The sequence below is a fragment of the Manacus vitellinus genome, unplaced genomic scaffold, assembly GCF_001715985.3.
Source record: "Manacus vitellinus isolate BGI_N305 unplaced genomic scaffold, ASM171598v3 scaffold_43_pilon, whole genome shotgun sequence".
NCBI lineage: Eukaryota > Metazoa > Chordata > Aves > Passeriformes > Pipridae > Manacus > Manacus vitellinus.
Genome location: NW_021940560.1, coordinates 6,813,880 through 6,831,379, shown reverse-complemented (window position 1 = coordinate 6,831,379; position 17,500 = coordinate 6,813,880). Strand labels below are relative to the sequence as shown.

At 39.0% G+C, this 17,500-nt stretch overlaps 3 protein-coding genes across 7 annotated transcripts in view; 2 read left to right on the top strand and 1 right to left on the bottom strand.

Annotated features, from left to right (window-relative positions):
• Positions 1 to 4,059, top strand: part of CCNT2 (cyclin T2) — a 25,427-nt gene extending 21,368 nt beyond the window's left edge. For 4 of the 5 annotated variants that reach the window (XM_029962169.1, XM_029962172.1, XM_029962173.1 and 1 more), the window contains one exon: positions 1 to 1,675. This exon is cut by the window's left edge and continues 2,904 nt beyond it. The gene's annotated coding sequence lies outside the window, so the exon portion shown is untranslated. Of the gene's footprint in view, positions 1,676 to 3,752 lie in introns of those variants that run through there. The other variant, XM_029962170.1, reaches the window with a different exon arrangement.
• MAP3K19 (mitogen-activated protein kinase kinase kinase 19) lies at positions 1,040 to 17,051 on the bottom strand. The gene is made up of 11 exons (XM_018078887.3): positions 16,726 to 17,051; positions 14,978 to 15,048; positions 14,373 to 14,457; positions 13,333 to 13,574; positions 12,637 to 12,680; positions 8,672 to 11,086; positions 8,482 to 8,556; positions 7,583 to 7,732; positions 6,676 to 7,373; positions 4,878 to 4,965; positions 1,040 to 1,861 (listed from the first exon to the last, which is right to left on the bottom strand). Exons 2-10 carry the CDS (start codon positions 15,015 to 15,017, stop codon positions 4,899 to 4,901), a joined length of 3,816 nt encoding a protein of 1,271 aa, XP_017934376.3. The 5' UTR covers positions 15,018 to 15,048; positions 16,726 to 17,051; the 3' UTR covers positions 1,040 to 1,861; positions 4,878 to 4,898.
• Positions 16,947 to 17,500, top strand: part of RAB3GAP1 (RAB3 GTPase activating protein catalytic subunit 1) — a 23,870-nt gene continuing 23,316 nt past the window's right edge. The window contains exon 1 of the mRNA XM_025895788.2: positions 16,947 to 16,957. Coding sequence (XP_025751573.2) covers positions 16,947 to 16,957 — 11 coding nt within the window. The remainder of the gene's footprint in view (positions 16,958 to 17,500) is intronic.

Genomic DNA, 17,500 nt, shown 5'->3' with positions numbered 1-17,500 from the left:
CTCAGTAGATTTCTAGTAGCAACAGCCAGTTTTCCATGACTTCTTTTGACTTGGAAGTGACCATGATGTGAACTTTTGCTAAGCCACCTCATTCCCTCAGTGCTCCTTTAACTCTGTAAGTCCCCAAGGAACATCTGCAGCTTTGCCCTTCCAGTTCTTTACTCACCTGTGCTTTACATGATAAAACTGTTCAATCTCAGCCCGGTTGGTAGTTGCTGTATGATGTAACTACAGGTATATCAATTACTATGTAATACTCTGTTTCCAGTAATGCAAACGCTTGTAATTACTTGAATAAGTTTTATTTGAACTATGGATACTTTTTTTACACTTTAAGGAATATTTAAATGGAAACCTGATTGCATTTTCTGCTATATCTTATCTTAAGTCAAGGCTCGTGTACAAAATCCAAAGCTGTCTTATCCCTACTACTTGGTTATTTTTCTACATTGGGAATGTAACTTCTTGTTACAAACTTCTGCATTGTTGGATATTTTCTATCCTTTTATAGTCCCTTTCCTTTCCATCTCAGTGCTACTCTTGGGTCTGATTTGTAACCAATGTAATCTGCATTATATACTGTCCTAAACCAGAGCCTGGGCAGAGAGATGACATAGCAGGAGACTGTCTTAATTTGTCTTTGAAGCACTACAGTACTTTCTTTTTGAGTCTGTTTAAATAGGTGTGCCCTGAAATGCATCTTATACAGCCACTCTGGATAAGCAATATATTGTACTGTATATATAGCAGTTTCTGTCACAACCTGGAGTTAAAATGTCTGGATGGTAACTAGTGCCTGTCTAATATACATTGGAATGACCATAGGCTTTCCTCCTAAGGTGCTGTTTCAAAAGAATTATTTCCTGTTTTGATTCTGGGAAATTGTGAAATAATAGTGGACAAAATGTTGCTATGCTACATTGAGATCCAAACAGTGGGTTTTGGTTTCTCTGTAAAGGATGTCCATAAAACTCATGGGGTTTGGTTTTCAATGTCATTGTAAATAGGTGAAACTGTACGTGTCATTGTGTTTGGAACTGAATTCCACCACTGAAATCAGTGGTGATCCCTGGGGCTGAGAGGGAGGGAGAGGAGATGCAGCCAGGTGCCACTAGTTTGCCCTGACTGAAATTAGTGACTGGTGTGAATGGCAGCCTGGCTGAGGGGTGGGAAGGAATGAAAACTGACGGGATCGGCGTTGGCCTCACCCGGGAATGACTGAATAAATGCAATAAAAGGCTCAAAGTCAACACTGTTCCTTTGTTCATCACTTATTACAGATTTTTTGTTATAAATTTGAGTACAAGAATTATATAATTTGTAAAATGACACTGTAGTGGAGACCTTGGTACAACACTATTAAAAATCCTCCCTGTTTGTGAGATCTGAGGTTTGTAGAATAGTGAAATTCTTTCGTATGTTGAATCTTGGTCTGTTCCTGATGGTGGGAGTGCTGGGCTAATGTATCTCACTGTGAGCTGGGTCTTGGCTATTTGCATAACATGGCAGTTCTGTACATTCTTCTGGCTAATTGTAAATATAAATGTTTCATAATAGCTTAGTTGCATTTTTGAGGTACAGCCATTTGTGTGAGATTAGAAAAAACTTTATTTCTAAGAACTTGTAAAAAAAAAAAAAGTATTTTCAATAAAATTCCCTACCTCACCTCTATTGTGCAGAAATGATCCCATTTTCCTATGTTGAATTTCTACAAAGTTGGAAACACAAAGGTCCTCTTTCAGTTATTGGCTAAACATTGCTGGTTTTCATCAAATCAGTCAAATAACAGACTGCTTGAAAGTCTGAAGTCTCATTTGTTTCCTTTGCTCCCATTCCATTGTGGTGATCAGGTATTTGGTACCTGAAAAGCAAGTTCTAGAACTGTTATGCCATCTCCAGCTGCTTCCTCCCTGTGCCCTGGGGACCAGAGCTTGGACCCTGGAGTTGTGTAGGGGCTGGCCAGGCTTCAGGGGAGGGTTATTATTTTTCTTTTTAGCAGTAAGGGGGGTGGGTGACAGTTGTACACCAAGCATCTCTCTGACCTTAAGGGGGGGAAGGGTTCCCAAGCCTTGTTTTGCAGGGAAGGGAATTGGACAAACACTTTGCTTTCTTTAGTTGGGATGTAAATGCACATTCCCATAATCAGTTCCAAAAATAAATGTCTTCAAAGACTTGGAAGTTATGCCAAACTGAACTAGCTAATTAATTCCTCCTTCCTCTGAAATGCCTAACTTCTTACACCTTTAAAAAAGTAGATCACTAGTGCCAGGAGTGTTCTCTCCAGTTGCTGCTGGGAATTACTTTCTCTGGCTCCTGACATGGAGCAAACCCAAATCCAGTTTTTAACCTTAGATCTTTCAGTAGCTGGGTTTGATTCCTCTGCGTTCCTGCACCTATAATGGCAACATTTTCCTTGCCATAGTTCAGAGATTGTGTTCTTTGACAACATCTGTAAAATTTCTGAGGCTGTCCCATGGTGCAGGTCCCTGGGAGAAGGGAAAAGAAGGGGAGAAAAGGCACTGGACTGTGTGTACTGGAGGCCCTTCCTCAGGAGAACTCTTGTTCTCTTTTGCTTTTTTGCAAGAACCAGAGATTTCACAGGAGAGGTGGAGAAATGGCATCAGTTCCTGCTTAGCTCTGTGAAAAAGCACTGATTTTGAACCCAAATAATCTCAAGAGACTGTGGGTTTTCTAGGCTCAGTGTCTGCTTCTTTGGAAGGAGAAGTAGACATATTTTTAGATGCAAATTTTTACATCCTATTGCTGTTGGTAGTTCCAAGACCAGTGTAAAATAGGTGGTTGGCATTCCTAAGGACCCTCCCTTCTCCTGAGATGTGAGCAGTGGCTCAGAGCTTCAGATATTACTGTGTGAAAGGACTAGCAAGTACCCTGCAATGATACAAGAACAGTGTGTTTTCAGGCTCTCTGATTTAAACCCCAGATCTATAGGAAACCTGGAGTCACAGCAAAGCCCTCCCCCCTTGTGCTTGGCAGCCTGGCATGAGTTGTAATGGGCTCTTACTGGTTTCAGATTTAAACCAGTAAGACTTGCCCTGCTTGAGTACTATAATTAAGCAAGTGTCACCCTCCTCCCTGAGTCACTTCTCATGGAATATACAGTTTTCAAGATTTTGCACCCTTTCTCTTGACTACCTTAGACACCTTAATTAAGCATCTGGATTTGGATGTGAAAATCTGTGATCTCCTCGAGTAAGAAATAGCAAAGTTAGACTTGTTTCAAGAATGTCCCACTAGACTGGCTCAGCTGAGTGACCCAAGACTCCCCAACCCATGTCCTGCTTGGTTTAGCTGTGCTGTGCCCTGGGCTGGGCTGCAGGCACATCCCCACCATCTCCAGCAGATTAGGCTGAAATACTTTGTTGCAAGTGCTGGCCTTAAAGTGCCACCTCCTTCTCAACATCTGGTTAAGCAAAAGCAAAAATGTGCTTTCACATTTTGATTAAAGGCTCGGGTTCAAGTTTTACATACCTCTAAGTTCCAACCTAATTTTAGTGTAATTAGCTGGATTAAACATGACACTTAAATTACAAATAACTAATAACCTTAATATTGGAGAGCGCTAACAAGAGACATCAGTTTTGCTTATAAGTCATGTGCATAAGGAAGAGGATTTATAATGCTGACATTTTATTAATTAACTATATATTCTAGAGCATTCCCATTCTTCCCCACTTATATCTGTCATCTCAGCTTCATTTCATGCTAAATAAAACCTCACATTTACTTTGCAGCTTTGCTGGAGACACTACATTAATCTGAGAAGAATTAATGCACATCATGGAATTATGTACATCCCACCTGAGTTCCTATGCCAGGGCTCCCACCTTTACTCTGCAAAGTCCTTAAATGTGAAGATCCTTTAACATGATGTTGCCATGGATTCCTGGCATGAGCACCAACCTGTATTCCTCAAAATGGGACTGTTAACTGCTTGAACTTGGAAGATTACTGTGATGTTGGGATTTCTCTTATACTGGCATTATGTTCTGTCATTGTTATGTGACATTATACCTACAGAAACTATCAATAAAGGATTTTGCTAGAAGTACTGGTTTCTCTTTGCTTCTATAAAGTTTAGACCAACTCTCTGAAATCAGGCGACTGGCATTAAGCAAAGCTTGAAAGCTATTTGTGAAACTAAAGTGTTTAGCACCCTGAGGAAGTTAGAACTTCCTTCTTTCCCTTTTGTAAAACACTAATTTTCACGTTACTGCTGGCACTGAAGTCAGTGCCTTGAATCCTTGAGAGCTCAGCTCTGAACAGTTGTAGGGCTGAGTTTTACTGCATCTCTTCCTGGAGCCTGGGTGCTCAAAAAGGCTTAAAGTTTATCCCATTTTGATTGGAAGAAATCTTACCAGAAACAGGACATTTTAAATACTAATACCTGCTTTTTCACTTTGGTTTATTACTATATAACTGTACTTTTTAATTTTATTTAATTCTGTGCAGTTAGTAGTAGCTACTTCTACTAATTGTTACAATTACTTTTGCAGTGCAGATGGAGACTGTCACATGTCATCTAATCATAGAGTGCTCACTTCAAGTGTTTTGAGAAACAGTTCAAGTTTCCAGTGTGTATCAATTCCCCATGAGGACAGGAAGGAACACAAAGCCAGACCCTTCAGTGTTACCAGTGACAAGAGACATGAGGCACAACTTGACCTACAAGACAGTCTGTTCAAACATAAAATCCTTTTTACCTTGAGGGTGGTGGAAGGCTGGAGCCTGTTTAATCAAAGGCCTAAGACCCCTTGTACACAACTATTCTCCAGTATTTCCGCTGTCCCTTAAAAGTCCAGTTCCTTCTGGCCTCTTTTCACAAGTGGAAATCTTTTATATGGAAAATGGATACTCACTTGGCAAGAGTTTTGAAAAATTCACTGTCTTCCTTTCACAAAGGGATGGTCCAGCAACTGCAGAGCAGAAGGACGTTCATGTTGATCTCTGCATTGAAAGTTTCAAAAATCAGGACATAAAATTAGTATTGTGCCTCTGAGGGAATCATAAAATCTAAATGCAAAATTAGCCTTTTTTTTCCTTATTTCTCCAGTCGCTACTCGTTTTTAGGGTTTTTTGATAAAGCTGGTAGAAAGGAAGGGAGGCTTCAGGGGAAAAGACTGTTGGAATTTATGAATCATAAAACTGAAATATTTTATTCTTAAAGAAATCAGTCTCTATTCCTCCAAATTCCTTGCAGAGCTTTGAATAATTCTGCTAATTTGGCTGTTTCAGGTTCACCAAAAAATGCATTTAAGAAGAGTGGTAATTATTTGTTCGATCCTCCATCAGTCAGGCTGTTCTGTCATCTCCAGTCAATGTCATGCATGTTAAGGAGCCCATAGGTTGCCCAAAGAAGCTGTGGATATGTCATCCCTGGAATTGTTAAAGGCTGGATGGGGCCCTGAACAATTGCCCGTGGTTTAGTGGGTGGAGCCCCTGCCCATGGCACAGAGTTGGAACTAGATGGTCTTTGTGGTCCCTTCCAACCCAAGCCATTCTATGATTTCTATGGAATTACAGGACAGTAATTACAATATTGGCTTGCTAGAGCCAAGGGCTTTGGGCTTTTTCAACCCGCAATTTGGAAGGAAAAAAACCAGGGAAAGGAATAAAGGGCACCAATTCCTCAAATAATAAACTAATGGGGAATATGGGATAAGGGAGGCATTTATATTTAGGACATGGTGAGATCATACACTAAGTTTTTGTCACCACAGGTGCCTCCAGACTTTTGAAAAGCTAAATGCTGTATGTTTCCCTCTACCTAAAAATTCCTTCTCCCTTTTAAACCCTCTTCTCTCTGAATCAAAGTATATATGATGTCACTATATACAGCCCACAATTTTTCTTATTGTTATGTGGTGCACAGGAACCAGAACCATTCCCTAACAATTCTAATCCAAGGATTAGAAATCAGGTTTCCTGCCCCCAATACCACTGCCATGCCCACCAAATTACATGCTTCTCTCTTGTACTCAAATCTGATCTTTAGAGATATGTAAAAGACTGCTCCTAATTTTATAAAAACTACACAGAGGTCAGGAACTTAGCTCTTGAAACTGATAGTCCATTTAAACATTGGGACACAGCTGATATTTTAAACAAAACAAACACCACAAAAATAATTCTTATAATGGGTGGATGCTAGTGGTTTGGGGTTGTTATATAGAGAACTTTATGTTTCTAATAAAGATTGTGTTTCAAGTATTTCCTGGACTGGCAGTGATAATAGATTTTTCCACTGCAGAAGATAAGAATTAATTGAAAGCCCTTTCATTTAGAATATTGTCCTCAAAAAACTTGTCTGACATAAGCCAAACTCAAGCAATACTGGATCAGCAAAACACATCAAAGAAATTTATCAAACATTTTGTCTAAAACTCAGTGGTGTTTCTACATGAAAATTACAGAAAAGTAAATGATGAGTGTAAGGCCTACAAAAAGAGAATTTGTGAGGGTTTTTCTATACCATTATAGAGAGTAAAGCTCTTTTATATATACTGTTATTTAGAGGCTTTCTTGAAATGCTGAGAAGCCTAAGCATTTAGAAAAGAGAGGTATATTATAAGATGTAACCCAAGCTCCTACCAACAATCTCTACAATCCAAACTGTCTGCATTCTTCCTTTCATTTCCCAGTTAAGGTTCTCCACACCTGGTTAAGCAGGCACGCACAAAATCCACAGCAGCGCTGGAGAATCCCTCGGGAAGGGAAGGCATCAGCCCCCTGTGGGCCCCGATGTAGAACATGGCTGCAATCCTGCCCATGGAAGCCAGGGGCGGCTTTCCTGTTGCCATCTCAAACACGGTGCAGCCGACGCTCCAGATGTCTGATTTCCTCCCGTATCCCGACTCGCTGATCACCTCCGGGGCCATCCAGTAGGGAGTGCCGTGCACGGAGCGCAGCGTCTCGCTCCGGGTGCCGCCGGGGCTGAGCCAGGCCAAGCGCCTGGCACAGCCAAAGTCAATGAGCTTCACCGTCCCGCTGGGCATGAGCATCACGTTGTTGCCCTTGATGTCTCTGTGCACCACAGAGTTGGCGTGTAAATAGGCAACCCCCTGCAGAATTTGCCTGGTGTACCTGCAAAGGACAACTTCTGGCAACGGGCCAAAGCGATTGATAACACTGGAAATGGAGCCGCCAGGAACAAACTCCATGAAAATGCTTAAAATGTTGTGTTCCAGACAAGTGCCTAAGTAAGTTACAATGTTGACGTGCTTCAATGTCTTCAAGAGATCAACTTCCTCGTGAAACTTCTGGTACTCCTTTTCTGTAGTGAGTTGATCTGATGTGTCCAAAACAACCTGTTTTACAGCTATTAACTGTCCCTGGCTGGTCAGACCGCAGTACACCTACAGTGAAACCAGCAATTATTAAAATGAAATGTGAAATAAAGTACTTACTTATTTTAAATAGTATTTTTGTGCTTGTCATGTTTCATGTCTCATTGTATAACCCAAGATACTGAAGTCATTTGTTGAATAGGACAACAGCCAGTTATGAGACAAAGTGTAGCTCAGCCACAACCAGCACATCTCTTAATATTCAGACAACTACTTACTGTGCCATAGGCTCCCTTTCCAAGGACTTCCCCTCTTGTCCACATGATAGGATCCTTGGTAGTTAAGCTGCTTCCTGGAAATGTAGTAGATTCATCTAAGTTTAGAAGGCCACTTTCTTCACTTGGTGCCAAAAAGGCTTTACTGCAACTCTGCTTGAAAGATGTTGGTCAGTGTGGGGAGAAAGCAGAGAGGAAATGAAAGACTTCATATTGTCCTTACAATTTTTATAAGGAATAATTTTTCCTGTCATGGCTATGCTCTATAGATTTATATATATACACAGACCCCACCCAGCCCATCCATACAGTTGCTATGCTAGGTAAGGCTAGGTAAGTAAGACAGCAATAATTCCTCCATCTAGCCAGGGATCTCTGCAGTGAGAATGGAGGTATAACTGGCACCTGTGTCTGCAGAAGGACAAGGGGGGGTGTATCAACAGGTAGTGAAAGAAATTCCCTTACAAATTTGTGATTTAAATAGCCCAAAAGCTAACAGGGCAGAGGAGGAGCAGTGCTGGTAGATAAGCACCTTGGTAGGTGACGGCTCTTAACTGACTCAGGGACCAGAATCTGAGCCTTCTGAGCTCCAAGTTCTGATTAAACATTAATTAAACATCCTTAAGTCTGCCTGATAAGCCAGTACTTGTAGTTCATACCTGTAAAAATGTCTGGTTGCACTCAGAGATTCAAGGCCATTGCCCTTTTGGGTATACAAGGACTGTTTGTAGCATCTTTTCATATTCCTTAGCTTCAAGATCTCAAGAGCTTTTGCCTTGCCCAAAACATTTTATACCTGCTCTACAACTAAAATAGCCTATTCTCTTCTTTCACAACAACTTCTCAATTTATCTTGACCCATGATATAAGCTTTGACAGCTATTCTTGTCCTGCCTTAGTACCTTCTGGCTTGTGTCCTGACATGCAGCCTCTAACATGGGTGTCTTCAACAGAGCACTGGAAGAATCAGTGGGCAGCTGGCCCAAGGAAAAGAGATTGGATCTTTAATAAACACATATCTCCTGTCTTTCATCCAAACTTGAGTGAAGCACCACTCAAAGGAGGTAGCAAGTTACAAGAAATTACTTTTACCTTCTCTAGAGCATTATTTACTATTGCTCCATCTCCACTAACCATGTTTTCTTCTTCAGCATGTGTGTTTTGCATTTTAGAACCTGTATGTTTTGTTCTTGCAGAGTTCATGTCTTTTTCTTCAAGCATTAGCAATTCTTCAGCCAGGCAACAAAGCAACTCATCAGTCACATCTTTATCTGTCCAGGACAAAGTGTTTTGACTTGTCTGGAAACTGGGGCTTTTAGTCACTGAAGGCTGACTCAATTCATTTGCCAAAATACTATTTTGGAGTGTGTTTGCCCAACTGTGATTTGATTTTTCTGTAGGGGATTGACACTCCAGTCTATCTGAAAAGGGTGATGCTTCACCCTTATTGACAGACTTGAAGGAGGCCTGGTCTGATTCCAGGCCTTTGCCACCATCCATATTCCCTCTGCACTGGGATCCACAGATGTTCTGGTCTGTTGTTAGCAGACTGCTCCTTGGAGCAACACAGTCTCTGCAGTCTTCATCACTGAGCTGAAGAAGATTCTGGCTACACGGAGCAGCTCCCTGATGGTTGGATACATCCTGTCTGTCTAAAGACTGCTCCAAAGTAACTTCTTTGATAGTTGATAAGTTTGAATTTGAAAAAATTTCATTTTGCTTAGTTGACTGAGAAAGCTCTTCTAACAACAGAAGCTGGTGATCTGTGTCTCCATGAGACAATGCCATGCTCCTTGACGTGTTTGTTTGAAAATCTGCATCAGAAGTTACCACATTATCTTGCTCTGTGTTGCTGTCACTCAACTTGGTACTTCCATCCTTTGGGATTGAACATTTCTGCTTTTGTTTAGTGCCAGGTTTTGTCTTCTTTGGCTTGGGATGTGTTTTCTTTGGAGTGTTTCTTACCCTGCTGCTCTCCCTCCCTTTGGTGCAGGTACATCTGCAGGTGCTGACAGTGCCTCTCCCTGAGGGAGCAGAACAAACACTTTTATAAAACCTGCTCTCGTGTCGCTCGAGCTCCCGCACGTGGGAATACACAGGAGTTCCAAACATTTCATAAATCCCAGGGCCTTGGTCATTTGAGTTGATTTGCTTGAACATGTCACTGTATTTCAGGTCTCCAAAATCTAAGGCAGATGGTGCGTGTGGCAGAGAAAGTGGAGTAACACTGTTCTTTAACTCAACTGAATTTTTGCAACTGCAGGAGAAACTTTGCTTTTTGAGCTTCTGAGCACTCTGAGAAAAATGGCCTTTGTCTCCTTGAGGTTTTTTTTTCTGACACTTCAGGGAAGTCTCAGATTTCACCTGTGGCAGTTCTAAAGAAGGAAAAATCTGACTCTTGGCATTATGTTTTGCGGTAATCTCATCAGAAACAATGAAGTCTTTAGACATCTTTAGCTTGTTATTAATTTTAGATTTGGATGAATATTTATTTCTATTAATCTTTCTTTTATTTTTGTCATTTTCTTTGCGAGTACCCTGAGGAGGCAGGCCATGAACACCACTCTCTTTTGGGGGGGGTTGTTTAGCAATGTGTGGTTCCCTGGCTGGCTCTTGCTCAGAGAATGTAACATGAACAGCAGGTACAAGCTCACTTTGGTCTTCTGGAGTAGCTTCTGACATTTCTTCTTTTTCCATTTCAGATTCAGAGAGACAGACACAATTTTCTGTTTGCTTTCCAGAGGGATCTTGAACTTCTACTGTGGGAATTACTGCAACTACAGAATTATCTTCTAAGGCATGGTAGGCCTCTGCCACTTCATTTTCACAGGAAGGATCTACATCATGACTGCCAAGCACAGAGTTTGCACTTTCAGCACCTTCACACGGTGCACAATCCAGCACCATCTCTGCAGCATCTCCTTCTTCTGGGCCAGTGCTGCAGCAATTCTCTGTTGCCCTTTGCTCGTTGCCAGCTCTTGAGGCATCGCTGCTGCTCGACATGGTAAATGTTGTCTGAGCTCTGCCACAGCTGACCAGAACATCACTGGAGCTCAGGTGGGGGTGACCGTCATCACAGAGCCCGGCTTGGCTCACAGGATCGGTGTTCTCACAAACCACCGAGCACTGGAACTCCACCTGCTCATTCCTGTCAGCGTGGGCACCTACGGCAGCCTCCCTCCATCCCAAATGGCTCTGAACTCCTTCTTTCTTCTTGCTGGGGTACTTAGAACAGTTCCTCATGCTGAAGCAGTACAGGTCTTCTGCTGGAGTGACTTTATCAGAAATTGTAGCCACAATCAAGTCTGATGACTTTTCACTGTGCCTTTTGAATAGATTGTCTAACTGATTATAATAAAGTTTGGTAACTGATTTTATAGGCTGAGGAATAGAGTTCATAATATTTAAAATATTTCTGATGTTGCTGCTTTCATTGACAATATCATCCTCTAGAGGAGCAAGATGAATTGTTCTTACAGGCTCACATGTCACTGGTGGCAGATGAAACTGTAATTTCCATTAAAAAAAAATTAATGATGTGCTACAACACAGATACAGGTAAAATGTAATCACTGAGAGTTTTGGGTACACTGGAAAACAGCACAGTCTGCACTTGAGTTCCAGTGAAGGTAAATGGATAAACCCAAAGGCCATTTTCATATGGCTGTTAACACAAAAGTCTGTTAGGTAGGGGATGTATTTTATTATTCCTCCCTTCTTCCTTCTTTTCCCATCACATTAGTGGAAGGTAACACCTCTCTTTGGAAGGTCTGAGAAATGGAGCACTTTGTTGTGACTGTTCAGATGAACAGTGAGAATAATTTTCTGAAAATAGTACTTCTATTCTTTATTTTATAGGAAATGAAATAAAAATAAACTTGAATATACTGTATATTTTCATGCAAATGGATGCAATAGAAACAATCACACAGTCATCTATTCAGAGTACTTATTTGCATGTCTATGTTCCACATCAGTTTGCAATCTGCAGGAAATTTTTGTTTGCATTCCAAGGGCAAACTGAGGTTGGAACATGCCAGGAAAAGTAATGTCTATCAGTTTGAAATCCACAGTTCTTAAGGCTTTGTCTGGCCTGTGGGGCATTAATACGAATGCTCAGTTTATCCCAAATGATATGGCTTTAGAATCATCAGAGCCCAAGCCATGAAACAAAGCTGTGTTAAATCACGCTGGGGGCAGCTAAATTATTTTGCTTAAATATTTCCATCCATTTAAAATGTGTTTTTTTTCCCATAACCCTTTTTATGATCCTGTATCAGATCTCTTCTATACTTTTCTCTTTTTCTTGTGAACGCCGCTGTATCCTGCAGTGGCTTCACTGAAGTTTACAGCTGATTCAATGAGTCCTTTGTACAAAGGACTATTGATTTATATCCATAGAGGCCAAATTCTCTTTTTTCTAAAAAACCTATATTTGACCTTTTGTAACTTTTAAGGCTTACATGGTGTGAAGCACTGATACATGTAAAATTGTGAGCTTGTTTCTAAGTACAACTGTTATGTCCAAAAATCCCATTTGCACTTATCACAAAATTTCATTTAAAATATGTTTAATTCTAAGAGATTATTTATTATTTGTTAATAAAATCAATTTCAGTAATCATCTAATAGCAAGACTGTTTTAAAATTCAGCTTCAATTTTAAATTACCACTCAATATAAGAAAATTGTTTGGGCTTTTTTTAAATTTGGCAAAACTAGACATCTAATATTTTTAACATATAGGATGTTCATATGTTAAATTAAATTACATATTTCTATTCCAAATTTCTATTTTAAGAGGTTTTGTATCTTTTTGAACTTTCAACCTTTTACCTCCAAAAATCCCTGATGTATTGTCTTACTGGCATTTCAGGATTTGCTGATACACACGCACATATATACTAAATAAATGTAAAAATAAATGTAAAAATACCTTCTTAAAAAAAAGCCCACCTGAGACTAAGAAAACTACCTACATGACTTCTGTATTTCTATTTTTAAGATTTTGAAAGGATAGAATACTTTTAACAGTGATTATACCTAATACCATCTTACCTCAGATCTCTTGTTCCTGGTTTTTAGCATTGTTATATTTAACCCTTAAAAATCAAAATAAATGAAATGTTAATCTGATATTCTTAAACATGCTACAATTCTCATTTATAAATTCATTTCAAATTGTGATGTTCAGGGGACCAAGAATCTGTCAGATGGGTGGTCTCAGGACTATGATACAAATCTGCAGTGCAGAAAATGTTGTAGGTTGAAATTTCATCGTGATACTGAACTTCACAATTCAATTTTCTAAGGAAAAGGATAAAATATTATACTTCTAAAATATTTTGACATTAATAATTTAAGCAAATCCTTCACAATTTTAGATGTTTGCTAACTAGAGTATGCAGCTAATTAATATTGCCAGTGTGAGGGAAAAGTGAAAGAGATGGCACCACGGTCCCACTCCAGGTACAGAAAGTTAAATTTACATTTTTTGGGCTCAGTTTCGTTATACAGAGTAACAAGAATGGTGAAGCTTGCCATTGCTTCTCTTTAGCTCCTTCATTCTGCAATACATAACATTAAAGAAGTTATCATTAACTTCACACATGGCTGAAGTCTATGTGAAGAAGTCAAACAGACATAAAGACAACTTTAAAGTTTAAAGAAAAAGGACTTCTAAGGCTTTGCCATCTCATATGATAACTAATATATAACTTCATATAAAATTTGTGACTTTTAAACTGAACTTACTTTGTTGTGTTTGTGCTTTTATTATCTGAAAAGTATCTAAATCCACGAATGACTTTAAAATGTTGTATTCTGGGCATGAGGTCCGTAGCAGAAAGCTGAAGTCAAAGGCATATCCCATGTTGTCTTTCTTTGGGAAGAAAGATAAAGAAGTGGGATGTCTCCTCTGGAATGCAAACAGATTTTTACTTGGAAAACTCGTCACTTGTTGGTCTGGCCATGGTCTGGATGTTGATGTTGTTTGGCTGAAAGGCAAAAACAAAAACCAAAATACAGAGTGAAAATAAGTGGAAGGAGCAGCTCAAATAGTCATATGACTGGAGAACAATGGGAACAAGGAGTTTTTTAAATCCAAAAATGCCAAAGTATCTTTTCTTTCTTTATCTGGGAAGTTGTGCCTCTCCCTGGAAGCATCTGATTGCAAAGCCAGAGACTGACTACAAGTGAGAATGAATGACAGACAGTGTTAACCAAGCAACAGCAGGAATTGAAAAACATATTGTTCACCTTCTCCTTCTTGACAAAAACTTATTGCTTCCAGATTGTATTTTTAATGACTCATCAGCAATGTGTGTCAGAAGAATTCTGAGGCCCAGATGTGCCCTTGTTACTTAAAAAATATGCTCTGGCCTGCCTGAAAGAAGAGAGGCTGTGCAGACAAGCCTCAGATTCCTGCCACCTGTTTTCTGAAGAATGAAAAATATGGAGAAAGATAAATATTGTTGCTGAAAAGAGGTACAAAAATACAGCCTAAGTTTATCTTAAAGCTGTATGCAATTGTCTGGTTTTAATAAGTCAAATTCTGATGTAAAACCATATCCCATATTTTTCCATATTCTACCAAATAATTTGTCCATCTAATGCAATATCCTGCCTCCAGCAGTGGCCAACAATTGCCATTGGGAAGAGATAAACACCACACAACATATAAAGCTGAATATAATGTCTGGCACTTAAGAAATATTTCCTTACTCACAGACTACTACCTGCTTTGTCTTCATTTGTGCACACTCAACTGCAAATTAAACAGTAATATGATTAACCTGTTTTTTCCTAGAGCTTTGTATGACTGATGCATTTCTTCCATTGTCTTATCTGCATCCTGAAGAGCAGCAACACTTCCACAACCTGCAACAGTACATCAGTATTTGCACAAAAGCAGTTTAATTCACTGAGCAGTAACACATTGTAAACATGGTGGGTTTTGGGCATTCAAATATTATTATAAAGAAGTACATTAAGTAGCTATCAGGAAAAAAAAATAAGAGTATGTTACATTTGACTAATTTTTTTTTAAATGTGAATGCATAACTGATTTATTTTTAGTTATTTGGTAAGTGTAGTAATTCAATGGACTATAAAAGCAAAGAACATCTGAAGATAATTCCAGTTACAGCACCTAGATCAGTAGAACAGAAGTAGAAAAGAAATATTGACAGAAACTCTGCAGAAGTAGAGCATTTAAAAATATGAAAACCAAACAAATCTCAAGGCTTTACAAAGGTGGAAAGTAACTCTGAGTTTGATTTGATATTTTACTATGGTTGCTTAGTTTTGACAAACATCCAGATTTTAAGTTATTATTGTACTTTTCCTTCTTCAGATCCCTCATCTTACACTTTATACACATAAACTTTGGTCAGACTACCTTTTTTGCTTCTCCTCTTATTTTGTTGGTTGTCAGACATACTGTCCTTAAATGTATTAAGGTCCAGAAACCTGAAAAGAACAGTTTGTTAATTGATTTCCGATTCACATGTACAAAGCAGTAATTTATATTTCATTATTCCAGAGCCATCAGTAAGACAAAAACATTTTAAAAGTACCTGAAATTATTAAAAATCCAAGAGTCACTACCTGAGGTTGTTGGCCTGTTAACTTATTAGTAGCAAACTTTTGTTTTCACTTCAAACTATTGCATTGTCAGAAATAGTATCTTAACCATGAGTGTACTTTTCTGTGAGCATCTTTATGTATGTTTAGAAAAACATATTACTCAAAAATGTACTGTGTTTATAAAACCAAAACCCCTTGAAATTTGCATTAAATTAGTGCTAAAAACATTTGTTAGATAATTCCTGGTTGTTGAAAGAGCTGATCTCAGGAAATTAAAACAGCAAGTATTTTCTCTTTTCATACATTTATTTTCTACAACATATGTTAAGCCAATAAAACAACACAAAACAATCTCAAAGTGCAGACTCTTAAAGAAGAAACATGAGAGGGTTAAGTAGAAGGATTTGAAGTTTTGAAATTCTAGACAGCTAGTTCTTAAAATAAAATTAATCTCAGTTAATAGTTTTGATGGATTTGGGACTCTTTCAAAAAAACATACTGAACTTCAGTTTCTCAAGTGACAAGAACACCTAAGGTAATTAAAGACAGTGGATTAAAATGAATAAAAGAAAAAACAATCACAAATATTAGTTCATATCTGTATTAAAATGTTTACCAATGTCTTTACTGTTTAATAAATAATTTATACTAAAAAAAGATAAGATATTGTACATGAAATAAATAATATTGTCAGATATATAATATGTCTGAATGTACATGAATTAATATATATTTAAACATTTATGAATAACAGTGTCAAATTATTACATTGGGTACCTCTGGGTGCTAGAAAGTAATTAAGTTCTTTAATGTGCATGGCAGGCTAAAAGAAAGGTATTTTAAAGTTATGTTGATATTTATTGAATTCACAAGTAGAACTGTAAAAATAGGACACCTAGAGGTTCCTATGTTGCTAATTTCTTTATGAAATTATATTTTCTCTCTGCTCTTTTCCTCAAGTTAGTGATGGAAAGTAACAATCTTTGTACCTGTCTCTTCATTTCAAAGTTACTACAGAGGTCACTGGAAATGAAGGGCCTACGTGAATTTTGTTGGATAGTAGCATATTGCCACTCAATATTGCTAGTCAGGGAAAGAATTAGGCTTTTGTTACTGATTCTATCAGCAAAAAAAAATATAATTATTTGGAAACATGTAGCAGCCTTCCCAACAGACTAGTGCATTTTGCTATATGAGTTTTTTACAATAATTTTATATGACATCTGAGAAATGTGTGCTATTTTATAACTATATACAGCCAGACATCAGACAGTTCTATCATTCTTGGTTTACAGCAGAGGAAACAAAGAAAAATGGAATGACCTATAGCTACCTTTGACTATCATCAAGATCATCCAATGAACTGTGCAAAAGTAGCTTAGAAGCACTCTTGATTTCTCATTTCTATGGATAATCCATCAAAATGTTCGTCCTGTTATATTAGTCTAGTAAAAGTCAGATGGTGAACTTCTCCAAACTCTGCACTTTTTTTGGATACACAAAACCCACTTCAAAATAATAACTGAGGAGGTTCTGTAAAAAGGCACAAACAAATCTTACCTGGTGCTTCAGTAGCAAAGAGCGAAAGAGGCACAGCAACCTAAAGAGAAGTTACAAAGCATTTTCAGCTCACAGCCGCCTTCCTTTGCTGGCCAGCGAGGAATTCAACATAGATTACACACTTTTGGATTCGATTTTCGGCGTCTTTTCCTGACTGCGGAGCTCACAGGCACTTCTTTCTGCAGGCAGCTCCTACGACACGGGGCTGTTGAGTTTACACGATGTTGCCGAGGTAACCTCTCCGGGGGGTATTTTACTTGGAGGAGTTTAATTCAAAGAGCAGCAGTGACCTGTGAAAACAAACACGGCCGAGCTAAGCGGTGTCGCCCTTTAAGCTCTAATCGCAGGGCAGCTCTCCCAGCACGCAAAACAAAACCCTACTCCTCTCTTCTGTTTGTCTTTTTTTTTTAATGTTTTTAATACTTTATCTGTTCCTACATCATTTTAAATTCGCATTCAGTCCCTCACCTCGACGCTCCCCGTTACTCTTGAGTATTTTTAATCTCGTTTCTGGCAGCCGTAAACAGAAGATTTAAAGGATATTTCTTCTTTTTTTTAAAAGTAGCAGACTGTTAAGAGGGAAGAAAGGATAAAAAAGGTACGGTGGGGCTCAGGCTGAGCTGAAAGGGTGTTTGAGATGGTTTGCTGGATGCCAGAAGCACTTGGCCGCCGTCCTCCGGGACACGGCTGCGGGGAGGCACAAGCGAGGGGGCGGCTTTGGACTAGGCGGGAGCAGGGACACGAGCCCTGGGGACAGCAGCCCTGGGAACAGCAG